General features: G+C 39.9%; 1 protein-coding gene across 6 annotated transcripts in view; it reads left to right on the forward strand.

Moving 5' to 3' along the window:
* LOC134533752 (guanine nucleotide-binding protein G(q) subunit alpha) overlaps positions 1-21,374 on the forward strand; it is a 112,176-nt gene that overhangs the window by 47,897 nt on the left and 42,905 nt on the right. For all 6 annotated transcript variants that reach the window (XM_063371374.1, XM_063371373.1, XM_063371370.1 and 3 more), the window contains exon 3: positions 17,741-17,925. In XM_063371374.1, coding sequence (XP_063227444.1) covers positions 17,741-17,925 — 185 coding nt within the window. The remainder of the gene's footprint in view (positions 1-17,740; positions 17,926-21,374) is intronic.

The following is a 21,374-nucleotide window of genomic DNA, read 5'->3' on the forward strand; positions in this document are numbered from 1 at the left end:
TACACGGCCGCCCTCAACTCCCCTTCAGGTATAATTGGTGCCAGCAAACTTTATCTTGTCAGTTTTGGCAATTATCTCTTCCCGCCTGGCTGGAAAAAAAAAGTCGCCTAGTTGCGCTAGAGGGCAAGAAAATGTTCGCCCTCTTTACACCCAAGCATGCGTGTGCTGGAGGAGATAAAAATAAGTACAAATACCTACAAATATTCGATAAAAAAGAAAAAAGTAACAGTTTTTTTTAAGTAGTTTGGCTTCTGGGTTGTAGCCGCGTCGAAGGCGAAGATTTCACCGACGTTTCGTACGACCTTGCAGTCGCCATCTTCAGGGTAACAGTTATCGACTGAGGTTCTTAAAAATTTTCCTGCCTTGCTGATGTGGTGTTAACATTTTTGTTTAACAATAAACTTCATGATGGAATTGTTACGTTGCTTTCCAACTATTAAATAAACTTTTAGCATTAGCCATTGAAAAGGTAAAGTTTGTTTTGATAACTAGAGTGGTGTCATACAGGAAGCCTTACCTTCACCACATTACATTCACAACTACCTAATCCCGAACCATTAGCGTTCATGCATCTGAGGATTTTTTTCCCCCCTCTGTTGACGCGTATTGTCATCATGCAAGTAGGAAGTAGACTTAGTGTTTTGTGTGATTATAGTTTTATTTTTCTAGTAAAATATGATTGGTAATATAAACACAAAATAATGTAATAAAAATGGTATAATTTTTTCGAATCATTATCTAAGATGGTGTTTTGACACTTTAGTAGGCCTACATAGTTACTGTTTTAACGATTGGTTACTGCGAAATCGTGTATAGCTGGTTATGAGATTAAGTTCTACATTAATATAGCTTTGAAATATTGTGAATTGTAGGTTAGCTTAGTTTTATTTCATATTGGTAATTCCAACAGTTCAAACGATTTTACATAACTTTTAATATAGCTTACCTACCCACCTTATTTTAAGGTATTTTTAATGTAGTTAACTTAACCTAAACTACCATTCTCACGATCTCGCATTATTTTAGTATATAAACCTAGATATGGCGTGTTTTAGCTTCATCAGCACAATAATTTTGGAATTCATCTAGCGCTTCTAAAAACATCCTCGCGCGCATTTTTAGCCAACAATATGTGCTACCGAAGTTGCACGATCGGGCGTCATACTTTCGGTGAACTTGAGAACTGTTCGGCCGTTTGACTAATGCAGTGCGACGAAGGTTAGGCTTCCCGAATTACACACCCACTTTATAGGCGAGTACTTTGATGGTAGAAGTTGTGTCGCTACACTTCTCAACAACCAAATCGATATTGCACTGGGCAATTGCTCTTATATGTTGTAAAATAAAATAAAAATTCCGTTAATTTAAAAGTTATAGAACTAGGAAATTCAACTTGCACTTTTTGTTAATTTTTTTTATAAATGATTACAGATATGTTGAAAGTAATAATTATACGTTAATTTGGGTGTAATTGATTTAAACTCACAAATTTGCTGTAATAGCCAAGTTATTATGTGAAAGTATATATTTCCGACTTCTTTTTTTACACCGTCTGCGACTTAACGACGAGATTGGGCTACTGTGAAATTTTCCTAACTATAATATTGTTGTACATAATAGGTTTGTTATTCTGCAACAATATATATATTTTAATTTCATTTAATCTAGTGGGCTACTTAGTGTTTATTTCAAGAACTTTAAATTAGCCTTTCGATTTATTTAGTCTAAATATAACTGTTTTAGATAGCCTCTTAGTTGCTCTGTGCCTCTCGAATTGCCGTCTGGCTGTAGTTACTAGATCTCATCTGGTGCAAACACGAATAATTGAATAATTAAGTTATCTTTAGTGAAAGAAACAGTTCAGTGTTCTTTATGAGAAATAGCTCTAGAAGGGGGTGGAGGGGGGAGGGGAGTCGAGAGACTAGAGCCGCTCTAGAGACACTTTCATTATGCAGGCGCACGCTTGCTTGTCTGTCTCGCTGCAGTCTCTCAAAACTCTCGTCGAACTCTGAATTAGAGACGGTAGAGAATTGTTAGGTCATTGTCCGCTTTCACGTTTCCCAGACATCAGCTGAGACCTAAATTCAAACCAATCCACCGTCAGTTGCGAAACTTGTTAGATCACGATAATTTTCCGTTGGCTGCACCTAGAAAGGCTGTTTACGCATATAACCTGATCACTGGAGTAGATATAAGCCACGTATAGTGCGGGGCAAATGTTTTGTGAGCTGGGCTTCATAGTTCGATTGAAAGTCTTTGCTTGGAACGGACCGGCAGTCAAATATCAGGCGAAGCCCTGTGCAGCCAAACACTGCCGATTCGACTCGGCCATGTTACACCAACTGTTCTAAAAACATCGATTACCATAATGTGACTGTTGCATGTATCTACTTATCGCTCGTTTAGCACTACATGTCCAACATATTATGAACGGATACAACACTCGAGAAATGCCGCGCCCAAGAATATTTTCCAACCTCCTTTGACCGCGCACCACTGATACGTATTCCCTTTTCTACTTCCCCTTCAGACCCCCGCTTCTCACCCCCGCTTCTCACCCCCGCGCGGACAGTTCGCCAGGCATTTGGCCCGCACTATGTATTATTTATCTTAGAGGATATTAACATCCTGGCATTTTGCAGGAGGGTTTATGAACTAATCCATTATTCACCTCGTGCCAGAGGAGCGGCCAGAAACCCATTACGCTGATACTGGAAGGAAGGTGCGCCACTGAGGTCTGCAAGACAACTGTGTGTGGAGATAACACGTGCTCCTGATGAGTCCACATCTCTCCCCGCAGCAGACCTCGCTGGCCTCATTCTCTCAAGAACGACCCACCATCCCTCTTGTCTTCATCGCCCCGACTCGTCTCTTGTCGCAGGATGAAATGCAACTCTCATCCTTCTCCTCATTTGGTTGCCCTTTGTTATTAATTATTTTCATTTTTCATTTTTTCAAATCTGCAATTAAATTAATTGCCACCTTGTGAAACCTAATCTCCCAGATGTCCCAAATAATTTCACATCAAAAACACAAATTAATTGCAGAACATTGGTCAGCTACTCAGACATCGACCACTGACTGGCATCGGTTATGCATGCTAGTCACAGAAAAATCATCCTTACTTAAATTCGTCTAGTAAGTACAAAGAAATATCGCCTATCGTATAATCATAAATTTCGTACAAGGGTTTAATCAAAATATCATCCTTTCTGTAATCTGAAAACAATAGTAATTGTATGTACTTAAAATTACATTATGTTTTTTTTAAGTAAAAACTATTATGAACTTTTCTTGAATCTTGAATTACTTACACAAAATCTCCTTGAATGAACTGACACATCGCAAAAACACACTCGACAAAAGTTTGGAATTACATGGATACAACTATATTGGGTTCGTAAAGTCAACCGTTTGTTGGTTTTTCAGCTATATTTTCTTCTGAATCAAACACTGTGAACAATATAAATACCGAACAAGCAAAACAAAATGCATTTTCTGAATTTAAGTCCAGAGACCAACACTTTGAAACTCTCTTCATCGCACAGTGCTAGCAGTCTTTAGTCATGGGTATGGCCACCCTGCATACGGATGAGTTCTTCCACCCTGTACTGCATGCTTTGAATGAGGTCATTAAGTTTGTCTCGAGGCAAATGGCCCTACTCCTCAATTGCAGCTTCAGTAAGTTCCTGAAGATTGTCTGGTGGGTTTGGAAGGTCTAAAAGGGCCCCTTTCAGCCTCTTACACACATGCTCAATTGCGTTCATGTCTGGGGACTCTACAGGTCAATCCATTTGAGTGATAATGTGTCGTTGAAGATACTGTAATACTGTCCAGTGAAGGTGATGCCTTGCATTGTCATCTGCTAGGATGAAATGGTCTCCGAATGCAGTTCGAAAATGCCACACAAATGGTTGCAGCACCTCTTGAATGTATCGAGAGCCGTTCAAAGATCCCTGAAGGTGAATGAGAGGGGCCCGCTGACCCAGCATTATTCCTGACCATTTCAGCCAGCATATGGATGGACTTCCTGGATATGCCTAGATTTCTGATGTAGCCCATGGTTGTCAATACACTTGTATGTCGGGTGCCAGGTTTCAAATCTGACCGGTTGCATCTGTAAACATGACATTGCCCAATTATGTATCGGTTCCTTTGGTTAAGTGCGTAGCCTCTCATTGGCCTTGTGGATGAAGACCAACTTCATACAGTCTTCTGCGCACTATTTGGACAGCAATACGAACCCCTGTTGCTTTGGAGAGGTCATTCCCAAGAGACCTGGCAGTTGATGTTCGATGTCTGCGAGGCGACACTTCGAGATAACGATCCTGGGCCGGTGTTGTGACACGAATAAGGCCGTGACGAGGTCTATCGTTCACTTTTCCCGTTTCTCTGTACTTTCTCCGCGCCTTAGGCACGCTGCTTTGTGTGACCTTGCTGTATATGGCCTGTCGAAAGTAGTCACTATCTGAATCCTTTCAAGCTTTTGTATTGTGGTAATATGAGAAGGGACCATCTGATACAACACTCAGGTTTCACATGTTCATGTGACTAGTATACAAGGCACAAAGCATGCCTGTAGTAAACCTTGTCGAATTCCAGGGTCGTGATAGGTAAATGAATAATATACCTATGTCAGTGCGGCATGGAATAGCTCGGAATACACATTTTGGTGGTATTTAAAACTTGTGTTGAGGTGTGTATAATATTCATGCTGTAATATACAGTCTTTAATAGTTGAATTAATATATTTACTAAGGTAAAACATTGTTTTAATAGTCAGCTCTTCACACACTAGTTCCTCATGTGATTTTCGTCATTCAGAAAACCACTTCACATATATTACTGAATAAGTTCACAGGCTTGTCACATTAAATGCTAGCTGCGATTATTTTACATTTTGCGATTTTTTTTTCTATGCAACTTTGAAAGTGCAGTGTATTGAACATTGAACCAAAGCCTAAAAGCTCTCAGTAAGTTGGATTGCCTTTATCAATTACATTTTCGTATTACTTCGTAGCCATGGACGCACTTGTTGTGGGGTCAATAATAATAATAATTTTTAGGTTTCTTAGAAGTATTTCGCAAATGCAACTTTTTTTTCATCGCAACTTGCATGTGTCCTGAGATGATCGACACTGGATGTAACAGTGAACAGGGGTACCAACCCGCCCTAATCTCCAGTTGTCTTGGCATCGGATACAATGGCCGAACGCTGATCAATGTTATAATAATTGGAAATTCTTACAGTATTATTATTATTTGTACTTGTTTAAGTTATGTACCTGTGTATTGAGAAAATTATGAAAATCATACATATATATATTTATATGTATATAGGGACAGTCGTATATCACTATATCACACTATATCACAGTTGATTTTATTTTTATTTAATTGCTTATGCATCATATATTTATTATTTTTTCTATTAGCCTACATTAAAACACACAATATATTTTCCCTTGAAACATTTAGGAATATATCTACTACAGTTTGTTTGCAAGTCATACAGTATTTGTCTTAGCACGCTTACTATTTGGTGTTTGAACGAAATTGAAAGGGAAGCATTAGGGAGAATGAGAATGACCATAAGCGAATTCACATCGTTGAAGGCGTCACCCGAGTGTGGGGCAGTTGTGGGTTCCTAGGAACCCGCGCGGATGACAGGAAGACTTCCGCGACGGCCGCGAGCCTTGTGCAGGATGTCGGCAATATTCTTCTTGCTAGACATAGGACTGAGCGTCGTGCAGTTGACTAATCTTCCGAGATTCGTTCCTACCGCCAAAAGAATTGGTTGAGGTGCCAATACAGAAGCTGAGGAATCAACGCCTGCGATAACTCCAGTCGTAGTTTCTGAATTGTCTTTCCAGCTAGTACCATATTGCGTTCATGACCTGGAGGTCCTGATCCTCTTGAGTTCCCATCTCGCCGTTTGCCTGAGAGTCTGCACTTCTAACCTAGTGTAGTAAATCATCGTATTGACGTGTCACAGTATTATAGTGTGATGTATTAACCAACCCAGAACCGTACACATTAAATCTGGTGTTACTATAATCAGATCGTATATCTGACGTCCTAATATAATAGTAAAAATGCAATATTCACCAGGTAGTGTGCTTAAATATAATTAATTTTATGAAGGAACTATTGTACCTGTCACTTAAAGGTTTTAATATTCAACGTAACGAATAAAGTCTATGAGCATAAGTTGTTCCTTTCTTTCAGAGTGTCAAACATTTTAATTTGATACATCATAATAACACCTAGCATTTCTAGTTTTGCAGCAATCAACACAATATACACTACACTATATTTTATTTTATTTCTCTTTATGTTTATTTTCTTCTCGTCCCCCCCTCGCAAATGAAAGGCATTAATTATTGATTGTAATAATTAATCCAGCCGGGACACACATAGTTATGAATATACAGGTATTTCCAGCTTGGGCTCAACCGTCACAGAAGAAAGTGACAATGTTGTCTTTCTACCAACTAAACGCCTTTACATGATAGTTCTTAGCGATAAAATTAAGATGTACACAATGTATCTAATGCCAGCTTGACATTCATATCGAGTTAATGATCATTGTGCCTTCGATATTTAGAAGATTTATTCAGTGTTATTTATTCTTACATAATCTCACATAATCATCAAGAGTAATGCGAATTGTATTAATGTATAACAAAACTTGAATTTTAGTAAGCTTTTCTAGAAATTAAAGTATTTTAGTAGAAAGACCGGGTACATTTTACTAATGCAAGTACTTTCCACATATTGTGATTTTTATGTTTTGTTTTTACGTACCTTTAATGCTCGTGATTCGACCGTGAAATCTTGCTCCATAAATTTAAATAGGAAGCGAATGAATATAATAATGTGTAGTAGCCTACATAAATACTGAAGATCTACATCCACTAAGGCAGTGCATTAGCATAAACATTGCTGTTAGTGTGTAAACTTTACTGCTAAAAACGTTCATGCGTAGACTTTATTTTCTGTATCAAAGACAGTTTTCTCGTCCACCTTCGTAAATAAAATACATAGCATTTAATTCTGGAACTGTTTTACTATAATTTTGCACATTTTTAAACGGATATAATTCGTGAGTTACCACACTTGTTCTTTTACATTAATCCTCGGGCAAAGACTTCTTTATAATAAATTATTTAATTGTTTGACAAGAGTTGGAGTTGCGTACATATTAAAAATATTCGACAATGCTTACAGATCTACAGATAACATCCCAACACATAAGCCATCAATGGTGGATGATTACATGTTATATTAAATGAATTTTCCTTGTAATAATTCAATGTACGTACTTTCACAGAACTCTCACAAAACATTAATCAAAAGAGTGCAGCTGCCAGAGGCTTACTTTTATATGATATGGGTTACTTTTAGATAAAATGTTTTTTTTTTTAATTATTTGTAAAATAAATATCACCAAAGAGTTTCACAATCCATTTACTGCAAAATTAGAAACTGCACAACCCGTGTTTACTCGGCTGCACTGCGTCAGCTTGATTAGTAACAGTTATCACGTAATAGCTGTAGCCAAAGCTTGAGGCAGAGCCATCGAGAGAAACCAAGGGCCCGGGGCGATTCATTTCGTGGAACACCTCCCTATGGAAGTTATACTTCTAATGCGACTTCCAACAAGGTTGCGTTAAACGTTTAACGCTACCATGGAGAATTTTTGCATGCAATTAAAAACTATTCTTTAATGATGCCAAAGAAGTATAACTTCTCACGCGCGAGGAAGTTTAACTTTTGTCACATATACTGAGTTCATGAGCTTTTTTTTTTTTTTTTTTTTTAACTGTGGGGCTTTTCAAACCCTACATTAAAAAAAAAGCTCATGATACTCAGTATATGTGATAAAAGTTAAACTTCTTTGGCAATTCATACCTCGACTCGTAAGTATATCGTAAGGGGTAAAACGGCAGAGCGAGAGAGAGAGAAAGAGAGAGAGAGAGAGAGAGAGAGAAAAAAGTAAATTTTCTAAATAAATATGAATTAACAAACTTATTACCTCCAAAATAGCAGCTAAAGATATCAATTATTCATCTATGATATTGATCTTAACAATAAATATTACTCATTGTTAAAATACACCACAAAGAAAATTTGTTTGGTAAATATCAAAGCTAGGATTAATTATAGTAAATTAGTTTTTAATATTTTATTTTATGTATAGGTTATATGTGGTCGAGCATTCTAATAGACTGATTTTGTAGTTCTGCAAATATCGCCTTATCATTGAGTTATAGTGCAACAAATTCTGCCAATAGGCTACATAGACACACTGCAATGCATTCATAGTCATTGATGACGTTCTGCCGTCGAAGCAATGAACGTCATGTCCGCAGACGAGCCAGTAAACCGGCTCGAACTGCGGGCGCGCGAGGTTCCAGGCAGCCCGGCGAAGCTCCAGTGCCGCCTTCCTTCTTCTTCGCAGTCAACAACTGTGTACCTTTCCTGCCAGAGGGGGTGGGGGAGGGTCACGACTAGCCCGTCGAGGCACAGCGCCCAGCTGTCTTCCGTGCGAGCATTCCGCAGCTCCGCAAGTTGCAGCCTGCAGTTCGCTACACATGGAGCTCCCCCGCTTCCTGCTGCGCGGCGAGGTCACTAATCTCGCCGGGATCCCGTATCCGCCAGCCGCGGGACGCGGTCGGTAGCGTTAGAAATCGTTTCTCAACAATGATTCACGAAAACGTTGCATTGAAATTCGACCTAGAAATTTTACTCCCATTGCGCCCAAAGAAGTTTCACTTCAAAAATCAAAATACGGTAAACGTTACTACGACCCTAGCTGTAAAAGTGGTCGGCATGCATCGCGTAACTTGTAAGGTTATATATGAATTTTATCAATATTAACAATAGACTCGTAATGTCGATCTTATTAGGATAAACACAAGCATGAGACTAAACCAGCCTCCCCCCTCCTCCCCTTCTTTGACCTCCTATCTTGACTACCTCTCTTGACGTCTGTAGTGGAGGTACGCCAGTTGATCATTTTCCCTGGTGCACGGTCACGCTTGAATGAAGTCCACTAACCTATAATCACTTCACTTGCCTAAACATCAGATTCAGAGTTCCCAATTTGAAACGCTTGTCAAAGACTAATTGGTTGTTAGCGTCTTCACGCACATCTGACTTGGTGTGTCATCTGTGGCACCCTCTGACCTGCCGTGGAGCGGAAGCCAGTGCCTCGTGCGCAGCTGCTTCAGTCCGCGGGAGACGCGTGTTCTGACAGCTGCCCGATTTGCATCACAGCGTCCAACATGATTTACTTGGAACCATCGCGCTATCAGATTCAAGCTCACACCGATAGTTTTCTTCTGAGCCAAGATTATTCACTTCTCTGTGTCCTATAGATCATGGCTTTGACGAGTTGCAATGCTAACTGCATTATTTTTTTTTGTGACAGTTGTCACTATTTAAAGTTCTTCGCGTTTTGCATTGCTGGTTTCACATTGAAATGTCAGTTTGGCAGCAGCATGCCAGGTGTGAAAGGTAAAATTAAAAAACACGCTGAAATAAAAAAAAATGGCGTGGTAGGAGGCAAACCGTATTCTGAAGGTTGTGGATATCCCCGCCATGTCGCGTCCCAGACACTAATTGACGGGCAATTTCGCCCACCCCCCCCCCCTTCCCGGGGGGAATTCTCGTTGTGGAGGGGAGGGCTCTAGGGGTCGCAAACAGACTGGGGCGTGGCGGCAAACAGACGGCTTCCTACCTGTGGCGCGGCGGTGACCTTGGCCGCCGATCGACCTTGGCTTCCCCCCCTCATCATTCCCTGTCTCTTCTTGGCTTTCTCTCCGCCCAGCCGCGCGAATTAACTGCTGCTCGCTACATGATGCATTTTTCTTCCACTTGGGCTCGAAAAATGTTCTCTGAATACATGCAGTTTGATACGAGCAGAGGAATCCTGTCTTTTTGCCTCTAGTCGCGGCTGTGGAAGCCGCCCTTTAAAATAAAGAGAAAAAGGGACTACGGGCGCAATGTTATTCCTATGGGACTACGATTTTGTCGGTGGCTTGCCAATCGTCAGGACTCGTCCATGTTCGGACGTTGTGCCCACCCGACAACTGGTCGTGCCTGGTCGCTGACTGGACATGCCTAGCCGATAGCTGGACAAGTCGGCCACGAACCGAATGTACCTTGCCGCCGATTACATGCCTGGCTACTGAATAGGCATGCGTAGCTACCAACTGGATACATCTTGCCACCTACTTGACGTGCTTTCCTGGCCACTGAATATACGTGTCTGGCCACAGTCTGGATGTGGCTAGCCAACGACTACTGGATGTGCGTGGCCATCTACTGATTGTGTTAGGCTGACTACAAACTGTAAGTGCCTAACCATCAAACTGAACGTGTCTGTACACTAAATACATGCTTGACCTTTGAATATACATGCCTGGCCACCGACTGGATACGCCTTGCCACCTACTGGACGTGCCTGATCATCGAATCCGTGCCTAACCTCCGACTGGTTGTGCCTGGCCGCCAATTACATGCCTGGCTACTGGATAGGCATGCCTGGTTAATCGACTGTTATCTATAACTGGTTTGGAAACACGTGTCAAGGGATGCAAAGGACTCGCTTCGCCTTTTAAGAAGACTGTATAAATCGAGAAACGTAGTAATTTCCCTGTTTGTACTTGTAGAATTTATGTGATGAATTTTTGTTTTGGTTTTTTTTTTCAAACCTGTCACTTTTTATGGTAATTTTAATTATATAACTTTTTACGTGAAATTATATTTTTTGCATCAAGCAAGGATCGAACAAAGGACGTGAATCGATCGAATCATTCATTATTTTAATAAAGGATTTTTTTCGGTTAATTTTGTAATTTTTCCCTAATTTCTGCGTTAATAATTACAGAATTTCAAGGTGGCGGCTAAGACGGTCGACACGATGGTGAATGGCACTCTAGCAGGTAAAGATTAAATATGACTGCAGCGCAAACTAGAAAATGGCATATGTACTACGTGACACTAGCGCTCCTTGTATCGATAACTGAAAACAAGATGGTATTAGTGCCCTATAGTTGACCATGTGTGTTAACTAGCGCTCCTGGTAGCAAGTATTGGAAATAAAAATAGTAATTCACCCTCTATTTTTCCTTAAAATTAAAAAAATATATACAAGTGGAATATGTGTGTTATTTTTTTATACCTTACTTAATTCCCGGTTTGGTAAATGTCTCGATGGTGTGCGGTCAAAGGCGTATGTTTTCCAATACAGAAGTCCGAGCTATCAAAGTTCGAATTTTTTCCTAATATACACCTACAATTTAGTGTTAGTTATGATTGACCCAGTAGCTGAACTGTCAAAGAACCTAGTCTGTAATCTGAAGGTCGTGGGTTCGAGTCCGCCCAACTCCAAAATATTTTAAAGAACCACCATAAGAACCTAAAACTTTTTTACAGTAGAAGTAGCAAATACCGAGAAAAATATAAAAATAACTATCCACGACAGTAGTGTGCCTAGCACAACTGCGAACCACTATGCAGGATTTTAAAATATTTTTTTCCTAACCTAACTAAAACTAAGTGTATTTTGGAGGGGTCCGGGTTAGGGAGGGACCTAGGTGCGTCTCAGGCCGTAGCCTATACGCCTAGTCATGCTGGGATTAGCCATGCAAGGAGAGGGTCGCATGCATCATGTGCTAGGAGGGGATTGGCCAGCCATGGCAGCGATTGGCGCCATGACTAACTCCCCTCACTCTTAAATCTAGACTATAACTAGAGATAGGTTGGGCCCAGGTAAAACCTGCATAGACACAGGGAAAACCCTGGGCACATTCATGCGGGATGCAAATTGGCATGCATTACGTGTAGGAATTTACAGGAGACAGAGGATGGTCTGGTTGAAGTGTTGGACAGAGTAGAAAAGAGTCTACCATGCGGGGGTTGGGCACTTGGACTCGTGGTCCGCTTTGCTAATTGTCCAGTACTGGATTTAGTGACCAGGGACGCAAGCGCCCCTGGTGGTGAGTGGTTGCACTGACCACTCACTCCGCCGCCAGTCAGCACTATGCAGGATTACGGACCAAATAAAAGGCGATAGTGCCCGAAGATTGTCGGCGAGATCCCGTTATAGGCATCTAGCGACGGAAACGTCCGAACATGGGCGAATCCTGACGATTGGCAAGCCACCACCAAAATCGTAGTCCTATAAGAATAACATTGTGCCCGTGCCCCCTTTTTCCATCTACTCTTAATTCCGCGACCTGCTCACTAATTTCATCTAAACTGTTTGGTGTATTCTTACTCTGGCAAGAAAAACTCTTGCACAATCCATGGTTAATTTCCATGACTATGCGCATTTCCCGCCGTATTGTCGCAGCTCGCCTTACATCGCGCTGTATCTCCCATTGAAGTGACGGTTCGCGGACTGTTGTCGTTTCCCACGAGCGTGAGAGGTTCCCATGGCTGGACGGAGGAGTGACAGTGGCTTGGCGACCCCTGCCCACTCGTCACGACGCAACTGTCATCTGCAGGAGCAACGCACAGTTTGTTCGGCATCCAACTTTCGCTACTGTTCATCTGCAACTTGCAGCGAACACTATTCGGCTCGATATGGCATTGAGCATTGCTGCGGACACACTTGAAGTCGACATTCGCGGACTCGTGGTGCTAATACAATAAATATATTGTTTCTCGAGCCCCGGCGCCCTGGTTTTAGCATCCCCCCCCCCCCTTAATTTACTGTTTGGAATTATTTATCCACATTACTGACGCAGACCTAGGCTTAAACAAAGTGTTTCTCAGCGGGGCCGGGCCTATAAATGTATTCAGGATTTGCAAGCAAACGTTTTGTCAAGTCTCCAAAAATTAAATTAGGCACTTGTCAGTTATACTTTATGGAATGTTGAAATGGGCCTTAAACTGGAAAACTGGGACATACCAAGCTTATTTTCGCTGTATTCTGGTCCAATGTGTCTGGTGCACTGCAGATGTAGTTCAACTAGTGCCTGAGTACCTATACATCACCGAAGTAAGAGTTTTAATTAAGAGTAGAAACATTGCAGAGACCACAAGACAGCGCAGTAGCCGAACACATTTGCGGCCACAACATCGGAGGTCTACTTGCCATTCAAAATGTCAAAAAAATAAAATTAGTTATCATGGACGTGGGCAACATATTATTGCGGTAATGTAAATCTCATAGCACTTTGTATGCCGCGTTTCTGGATGTTTCGTGTGATTCGTCAAACTACAACGTATATCTGCTGGAAAATACGTATTGCTTACATCTGTAGTTCTTTTGGCAAATTGTAAGCCTATGGTGGGGCCGTGGCCAAATGCAAAAATTTGTGTATATTGCCAATAGTCTATGACAATACGAGTGAGTTCTTGGCTTTAACGTCACCTCGCACGCCTGGAACTCACATGCTGGCGAATAGGTTAGGAAGTGTGGGCCTTTCAAAAAAGAAAAAAAGGTAGAGGTTTAGTGTCCGGACGAAAGACTACGAAATATTCTACTGCCCATTTAAGTCTTACGCCTTAACCAATTGCAGATTGTATCTATTAGAAACAGTTCGGATTTAAGCACGTCATATTGTTTTCTAGTAATAAATAAAAATTTCAGTTAATACAAACAATACAGCACTCAGTTTTAAGCTGCTTGTCTGCTTGCTTGAGGGTCGTCAGCCTTTGTCTGTCCAGCTCATAGAATGCATGTGGTATATATACTACCACCATGCTGTTTCCACTTTCTTGTGTGAGCGGACCATCAGCACGGAAACGCGTGCTTGAAGAACTTGAGCCAGTGCTCATGAGGACCCCAGGTGGATCAGTGAAAGACGGGGTTGGTCTCTCACACAAGACAGCTCATCAACAGAACGTCTTTCTAGTATTATGGCAGTGAAGCGTACCATGTTTTGTACAAACGTGACCCTTCTAACTGTTTACTAGTAAACAAAACTCGATAAATTGAATAGCTCTTGTGTTATAACGCATGTTCGAGGACGCTACCTCGACGTTTGGTGTGTCGGTTTGCACACTTAACCTTACAATCTAGAAACAGCCGTGTATTATTATGCATTCCGCGGCTTCGACATGCACGTTAAGCTTGCTTTGTAACTCATGTTTCCGTCGTCATTTTCTGGTCTCGCCACCGGAAAATGTGTCTCCAACGTGAATCATTAATACAAAAAAAAACAACCTTGTGTCACAAACCTGGGAAATGCTTGGGTTCGGATTTTACCATGTCAAGTGTTTGGGGAAAACCATAGTTCCGCATGCACGTCTGTCTGTGGTGTCGGTGGGACGTCGGTGTTCGCTCCGCCGCACCTCGAGTCGACGGGATCACGCCCGCGATCAAACTGCGACATTTCGCAGTCTCGGCGCCGCCAGAAATAACGGCGGCGCATCTGCGAGCACGCACCCTTCCCCTGCTCCCCCCCCGCCGGCAGTCCGCACTTCCCATTCGGACCTCTTGTCTCGTGCGGCTGCCCTCGAGCCGTTGCCTGCTGTTACTGCCGCAGCACACGTCAGTGGCTTGGTGCCAGTTTTTATAATACACGTGTAGCCGTTACCATGATGCGACTTTCGGAAAAATTTTATACTGTATTTCTTAGTTTCATGGTCCATGAACCCCAAAAACATCGTCAGCTCAAAAGATATATATATATATATATATATATATATATATATATATATATATATATATATATATATATATATATATATATATATATATATATATATATATATATATATGACAATTTAGTGGACACGATAACTGGCGAAATGTTTCTCAAATCACTTCCAAACCGGTACGTAAAATCTAGTAGTGGAAAAACTTGGACGAGTTTGTTAATGGGAAATATCCGACCAAAGTTAGAAATGGAGAAGGTTTTTTTTGGAAAACAGAAAAATCCCCATAACTCCCATACTATGATAAATATCACATGTGTTTGAACTTATTTTAACTCGTAGGAGTAATACCAAAATCTTTTGTATGAATACGTTTTTGATGTGAGGGGTTAAAAAAACAAGGGTTGGAGGACAAAAAAAAACTCACTTCTAAGGCACAATATTGAATTTGTACAATTTATGTATTAATCTTATAATTTTTATCTAAAACTTTTGTCAGAAACAACTTTTAATATTACAAACCATTACTGCAAGGGGTGGAATAACAAAGATAATAAAGACAAAATGCCATTACTTTTTTTATACTATCAAGCCATTTTGATTTATTGTAAAACGCCTAAACTTTGTCTAAAACTTTTGGCTGAAACAGTTTTTGTTGAAACAAACTATTACCATAAAAACAGAGGTTGAAATAAGAAATATTAAAACTATCTAAGTATCAAATCCGTTAGAATTTATTAATAACCATCTTAATGTTACCTTAAACCTTTGTGCAAAAAACTTTATGCAACCATGTATTAGTGCAAGAGATAAAAGATAGTGTTTGAAGATCAAAATTATTTGCATGAATACCTTAGTAGGCTTAATATGAAATTCATTAATACATTTAATGCTGGATGCATTAAGTTAAAACATTCAAAATATTTTTGCTGCATGGAATATGAGAAAATTTTAAATCAGTCTTTTTTGAATATTAGCGAACATGGAGGATGTGTACATTATGTTCTAAAAATGTTCCAGGAGTTTATAGAAGTGTCCAAAATATTTCCAGAAGAAATAGGTACTTCGAAATCTACCTACGCCTGTAGGCAGTGCCAAAAGGATTTTTTTTCTAAGTGATTTTCTTTGCTGAGGGGGGCTACAATTTTCTAGCATTACATAAATTCTCATTGCATTAAGGGATTAGTTAGGTATGTGGTGGGAGAACCGGCAGATAAGTGGAATAATTAGGGGAACCGGTAGAAGAGGAGACGGCAGGGGAGAGGTAGAAATTATGCAGCATACTTGCACACTTGCATACTTAACACACTTGCATACTTAACACACTTGCATACTTAACACACTTGCATACTTAACACACTTGCATACTTAACACACTTGCATACTTAACACACTTGCATACTTAACACACTTGCATACTTAACACACTTGCATACTTAACACACTTGCATACTTAACACACTTGCATACTTAACACACTTGCATACTTAACACACTTGCATACTTAACACACTCGCATACTTAACACACTTGCATACTTAACACACTCGCATACTTAACACACTCGCATACTTAACACACTCGCATACTTAACACACTCGCATACTTAACACACTCGCATACTTAACACACTTGATGACTTGTACACTTTCACATTTTCATTTTGTGCAATAGCATAATTTAACACTCACAATTTTTTTTATTATTATTTTTGACCTCAGCCAAAGAGAATTATGTTTCCAATACCAAATAATATAATAAGCAAGAAATTTCACTTGTCACACGTGGACTCCACCCACACTTTTTTTTCTTCTTCCAATTTTCTTTAATGTCCCTACTCCCCCACCCGAAAAAAGTTCCCGTATCCGCCACTGGTCTTGACAGCCTCTGGAACGGGGCACCCAGTCATTCAGAAGCAAAACGGTCATGTTTACTGCGAACTCCATGTAGCGGCACACACCACTACGATGGCCGAACTGACCAGGAATGCCTATCAGTGCGTAGGGGTGAACCCATTGTTTGTGAGATGTAGGATTGTTGTCAGATCGATCGTCTCATCGGCTCTCGCCGTCTTCAAAGACACCACTGTCAATGAGACATTAGGCCCTGCCTCGTTTATTTATTCTTTCTTTCAATTAATCTTTAACAGCGTGGAGTGTCGAATGAAGGCCCTGCTACAATAGGGCGGTACTTAGTCGAGACGCTACGTCCTGCTCAATTCTGACGACACTTCGCCTGCAGTGCAGAACAGCACCTGTTCCGCTACGGTCATTATGGTATACTTTTATCTTTGGGGTCTTCAGCAGGCTGGCAGGGCATGCGTAAATAGTTTTCTACAAAAAAAATTACAGCTTTGTGTTATAAAAATTATATGTAAAAAAAGGTGGCTACTATTTTATTACTAAAGGGTGAAGATTTTATTTACCATGTTTCGGCAATCGTAAAAAGCATTCACCAATTTGTTACTTAATTTTAAGTATTTTCTGATATTTTGTTTTTATAAGCTGTTCCAAAATTTAATTTTAATAGTGAATAGCTATCTTTTTAGGGAAAAAAGTTAGTGTTTTTTTTTTTTTTTTTTTTAACTTTTTTTGTAGCAACAAATTATCTGTGATTGTTTTCATGTTGTTGGTAATAGCTTATTAGTATCAGCTTTACTAATGTCGTAATGCTTATAACTTGTAAGTGGAAAGCACACACACACACACACACTTAACCTACATTAAATTAAGAACTGGGCTGTATTTACTGTCATCAGCGTCGATACAGGCTGTGCCAGGGACTTCCCCCCCCCCTTTCCCATCCCTCCCCCCGGAATCAAGAACCCCCTCTCTGTGGGCCCAATTGCGCTTTCAGGTTGTAACTGTGATATGGGAATGATAAATGTTATTCTGCGGCCCCACCCTGGGAATCCTACATGATTTTTCCCATTTTTACAGTGGTATGTTTTAATTCAAATAAGGTGGTGTTAACATTTTTTTAATAACTAAGCTCACTATAAAATTTTGGGCCCGAAAGTGAAAAATTTATTTAATCTTGTTTTTGAGTAACTACTATAAATGTTGCTTGGATTCTCCAGTGTATATAAATTATCTCAAAGGTATTGTTTGTGGTTTCTTAGGTACTGGTGAATCGGGTAAATCAACATTCATTAAGCAGATGAGAATTATTCATGGGTCTGGTTACACCGATGAAGACAAGCGGGGCTTCATCAAGTTGGTGTACCAGAATATATTCATGGCAATGCAGAGCATGATACGAGCAATGGACCTCCTCAAAATTCAGTACGCAGAATCGTCGAACATTGTAAGTAGCAGAAACACATGTAAACAGTTGTCTTTTCATTTAATTGGATGTCATGTTCAGTGCATTTTGTGGTCATGGTAGTTGTACTAGTGCTACACGTTTGTTATGTATTTACTTGTGTAAGTGGTGTCAGCTGATTGTCACTACAATAGTTTTATATGGCAGTAGAGCGGACATTTGTTGCTGAATGTTGTCTCTAAGTTTATTATAAAGGTTTTAATGTGTTCTGAGATTTTCTTAAATAATGGTATGTGTTTATTCATACATAAATTATAACAATGGTGACGAGGATGGGATTTGACACATTAATTGAAATCATCTACTGCAGCATGACTAACTATGTATTTTGATGTGATGCAACCTCAGGAGTGGTATGCGTGTGCCAAGTGTTTTTTAAGGTTCTATTGAAAAAAATAAGTTAAATCAACTGAATTGAAAAGGAGCAGTGTTCCTCATTGTTTGTGTTCTTAAAAACATACTGGATTGTGAGGTCACTTTTTTTCAGCTGTGAACCCAGCTACAAATTTTTGAAAAAATTATAAAATTTCTAAAGAACCATTTTGCACCAAAACCTTCCAAAATGTTTTAATGATTTATGTTTTACCAATGCAATCAACATATTTGCGAAAGTATTGTAGAATACACAGCTGAATGATGTTTGGATGTAGCATGGACAGGTTCATATATGAGCTGACTGAGGAAACTATACTAAGTAGCTTGTTATCGGAACCTTAACTGATATTTGCACCAGCTCAAGAAAATGCTCTCGCTGCTGAGACTGCTTATTGTAACACCATGGTTATTGGTGATTTTAGGGACTTGAGCATCTGTTGTCAACAGATAGAAACTAAGAAGTCAGATACTACCTCAATAAAGAAATTACAATTTATCAGCAACATATCAAGTTAGTTAGTAAAACAAATTAGTTTAAACAAAATATTCTATGAACTGGTTGGTGGGGGGAAGGGGTGGGGGGTGGGGGGGCAACACAGCAGGGTGCCCTGTTGTTTCAACACTGAATGTTTCTTCTGTAAGAAAACATGGCACATTTAGTGGGTTAGGAGTATAAAATAGCGCAAGTAAACGCATATTTAAAAATCAATTGATTATAGGAGTCACCAGATTATAAGTGGGGTGGAAGCTAATATACATTAGGAAAATGCACTATCATAGTAATAACTGGCCATTTGGTCTAAATGGAAGTCCAAACTGTAGCAGGAATTTCCGTTCTAAGTGAATTTATGTTTCAGAAAAGTTCACATATTCAGTTATTTATCTGGGCTAGATGTTTTTCTCTTCTTTTTTTTCCCCTTCATATTTTTATGATGGGCCTGTAAGGGGTTCATCAACAGACAATCTTCATAGCAAAGAATGCAAGTACTACAAGAATTGAGGGAAGTGCAGAAATATGTTTGGATTACCAGAAGTGACATCCTGGACAGACATGGTATCTGACCCTCACCGGATAAAGTTTTTGCCATAAGCAGCTACACTTTTTAAGAAGGAAGGAGTTGGGCATATTTAGGACTCCACATTTACTATTTTTTTGTTGATGGACAATGCAGATGTTGCGGAACCCTTGCACAATGTTTTACGAAGATCGGTGCAATAGGAATGGATGCAAAGGCATAAAGCAGTCATTGCTGCCACAAGGCACCTTTTGACATCAGATGCCTTACTGGCACATTAAGTAATACCAGGTATTGATACTGATCTTAATATGTGATGCAATTCTATTAAATTTTAAAAACTTCCTTCCACTGTAGTACAATGTGTCACAACTTCTTGAATGCCGGAAATAATTGTACATACATATTGTATATGCACATACATATATATAGATAGTTATTTCGAGGATTATAAAATTATAAATAATAAAATATTTTAAGTTATTTCGTTACATCTACATTTGTCACTCATAAAATAACATACCTACAAATATTTATGAAAGAGAATAGTAATTTGTAGAATATGATGAACAGTACATGTCACCTGGAAAACAGTATTCATATAAAGTTGAAATGCTATATTTTGTAGGTATCTATTGTTTCAAATTAAAATGAGTTTAGGTTTTTTTTCCTTGGGATTGTATTCCTGCTATGTAATACTAGAGTTCACAGCTACAAAGCCACATATCTAAAATGTTAGGCTTGTATGTAAAAGTTACATACAAGTGTTTCATGAAGCATCCATATGCAATTGTTTGAAAGCTAACCCAAAAGTATAGCTAAAGATAACTAATCAAACTTCTATCTTCGGAAATACACCTATGAGGCTAGGTAAATTTTTTATGCTTATTTTATAAATTTAAAGGTCGACTTACAGATTCCTTAGCGGATGAAATGTAGAATAGTAAAAGAAAAAAACCACATGTAACATCTACAAGTTTACTGGGATTTACAGGTGATTATTTGTACGTTTATGAAACACAATTTAATTTGTTTATTTACAACTTGAAAGATTATTTGCTTGTATCTTGTAACTTGTACTGTAGTGGAACAGGGCTCTTAAATTCATTTATCACTTGTGTGGTGGTTAAACAATAAACTCTTACGGGATGTAGGTGAATCCAGCCAAAGACACATACAAGGTCACACTTCAAAACTTATTACAATTTGATTATGATTATTCATGATGACAACACACTCATTGTCAATTATCTTCGGCTGAGCAGAACTTGCTCTCCAATATTCTTTGTTTGATGCACGTCGTCTTCACCGCGTGTACACCGCCCTCCCAGTGTGTAAGTGCCTTTCCCTACTTGCTGTGTCGCCTGAAAACTGGTGGTTCGATGGCACTCGTTCAGGGCAGGATGTCTCGTCATGCCTCTGGAATCGCCGGAAGAAGGAACCAACTCGCGAGAGTTCACATTTGCTCCGACCTCCAGCAGCCACGACGAGTTGTTCTTGCAGGGTCTGCTCGGTAGGGTAACTCGCCCAGCAAGTCACCTTTGCAGTTGGCAGCCCTTTTTCTGCGTCCGTCCCCTCCATCTGCCCGATGATTCTCCGCAGTAGCATCGGACACTACTGGGTAACATGTCCTCCTTGCACTCGCTTGTCAGCATAGTGAGTTAGAATGGCCAGAGAGTTTCTTCTATGCATCACTACTTCTGATCAACCTCACCTGATGAATCTCGTACTTACTAGCTGTACTAATGAGTCAATGACTCGTTGGTTACTTGCCGGCGTCTGGGCAACCTACTTCAGGCCCCTTTTTATCCTTCCCAGCTGACTGACGTAATTTTATTCCAGAAGGTTCTTCCCTGTTCTTGCTCACAAGCTGCCTGGAGACAATTTACAGACTCTCTGTCCCTTCTTCCCTATTCTTGAACGTTACGTTGTTGGCTCCGCTGCCCACGCGGCACATTGTAAGTTCACTGAGCTGCGGTCATGTAGCAACTATTGACCATGAAAATGCCCCTGTAAATGGCATATGCCCCATTACACACT

Source organism: Bacillus rossius, chromosome 7, assembly GCF_032445375.1.
Source record: "Bacillus rossius redtenbacheri isolate Brsri chromosome 7, Brsri_v3, whole genome shotgun sequence".
Classification (NCBI taxonomy): Eukaryota; Metazoa; Arthropoda; class Insecta; order Phasmatodea; family Bacillidae; genus Bacillus; species Bacillus rossius.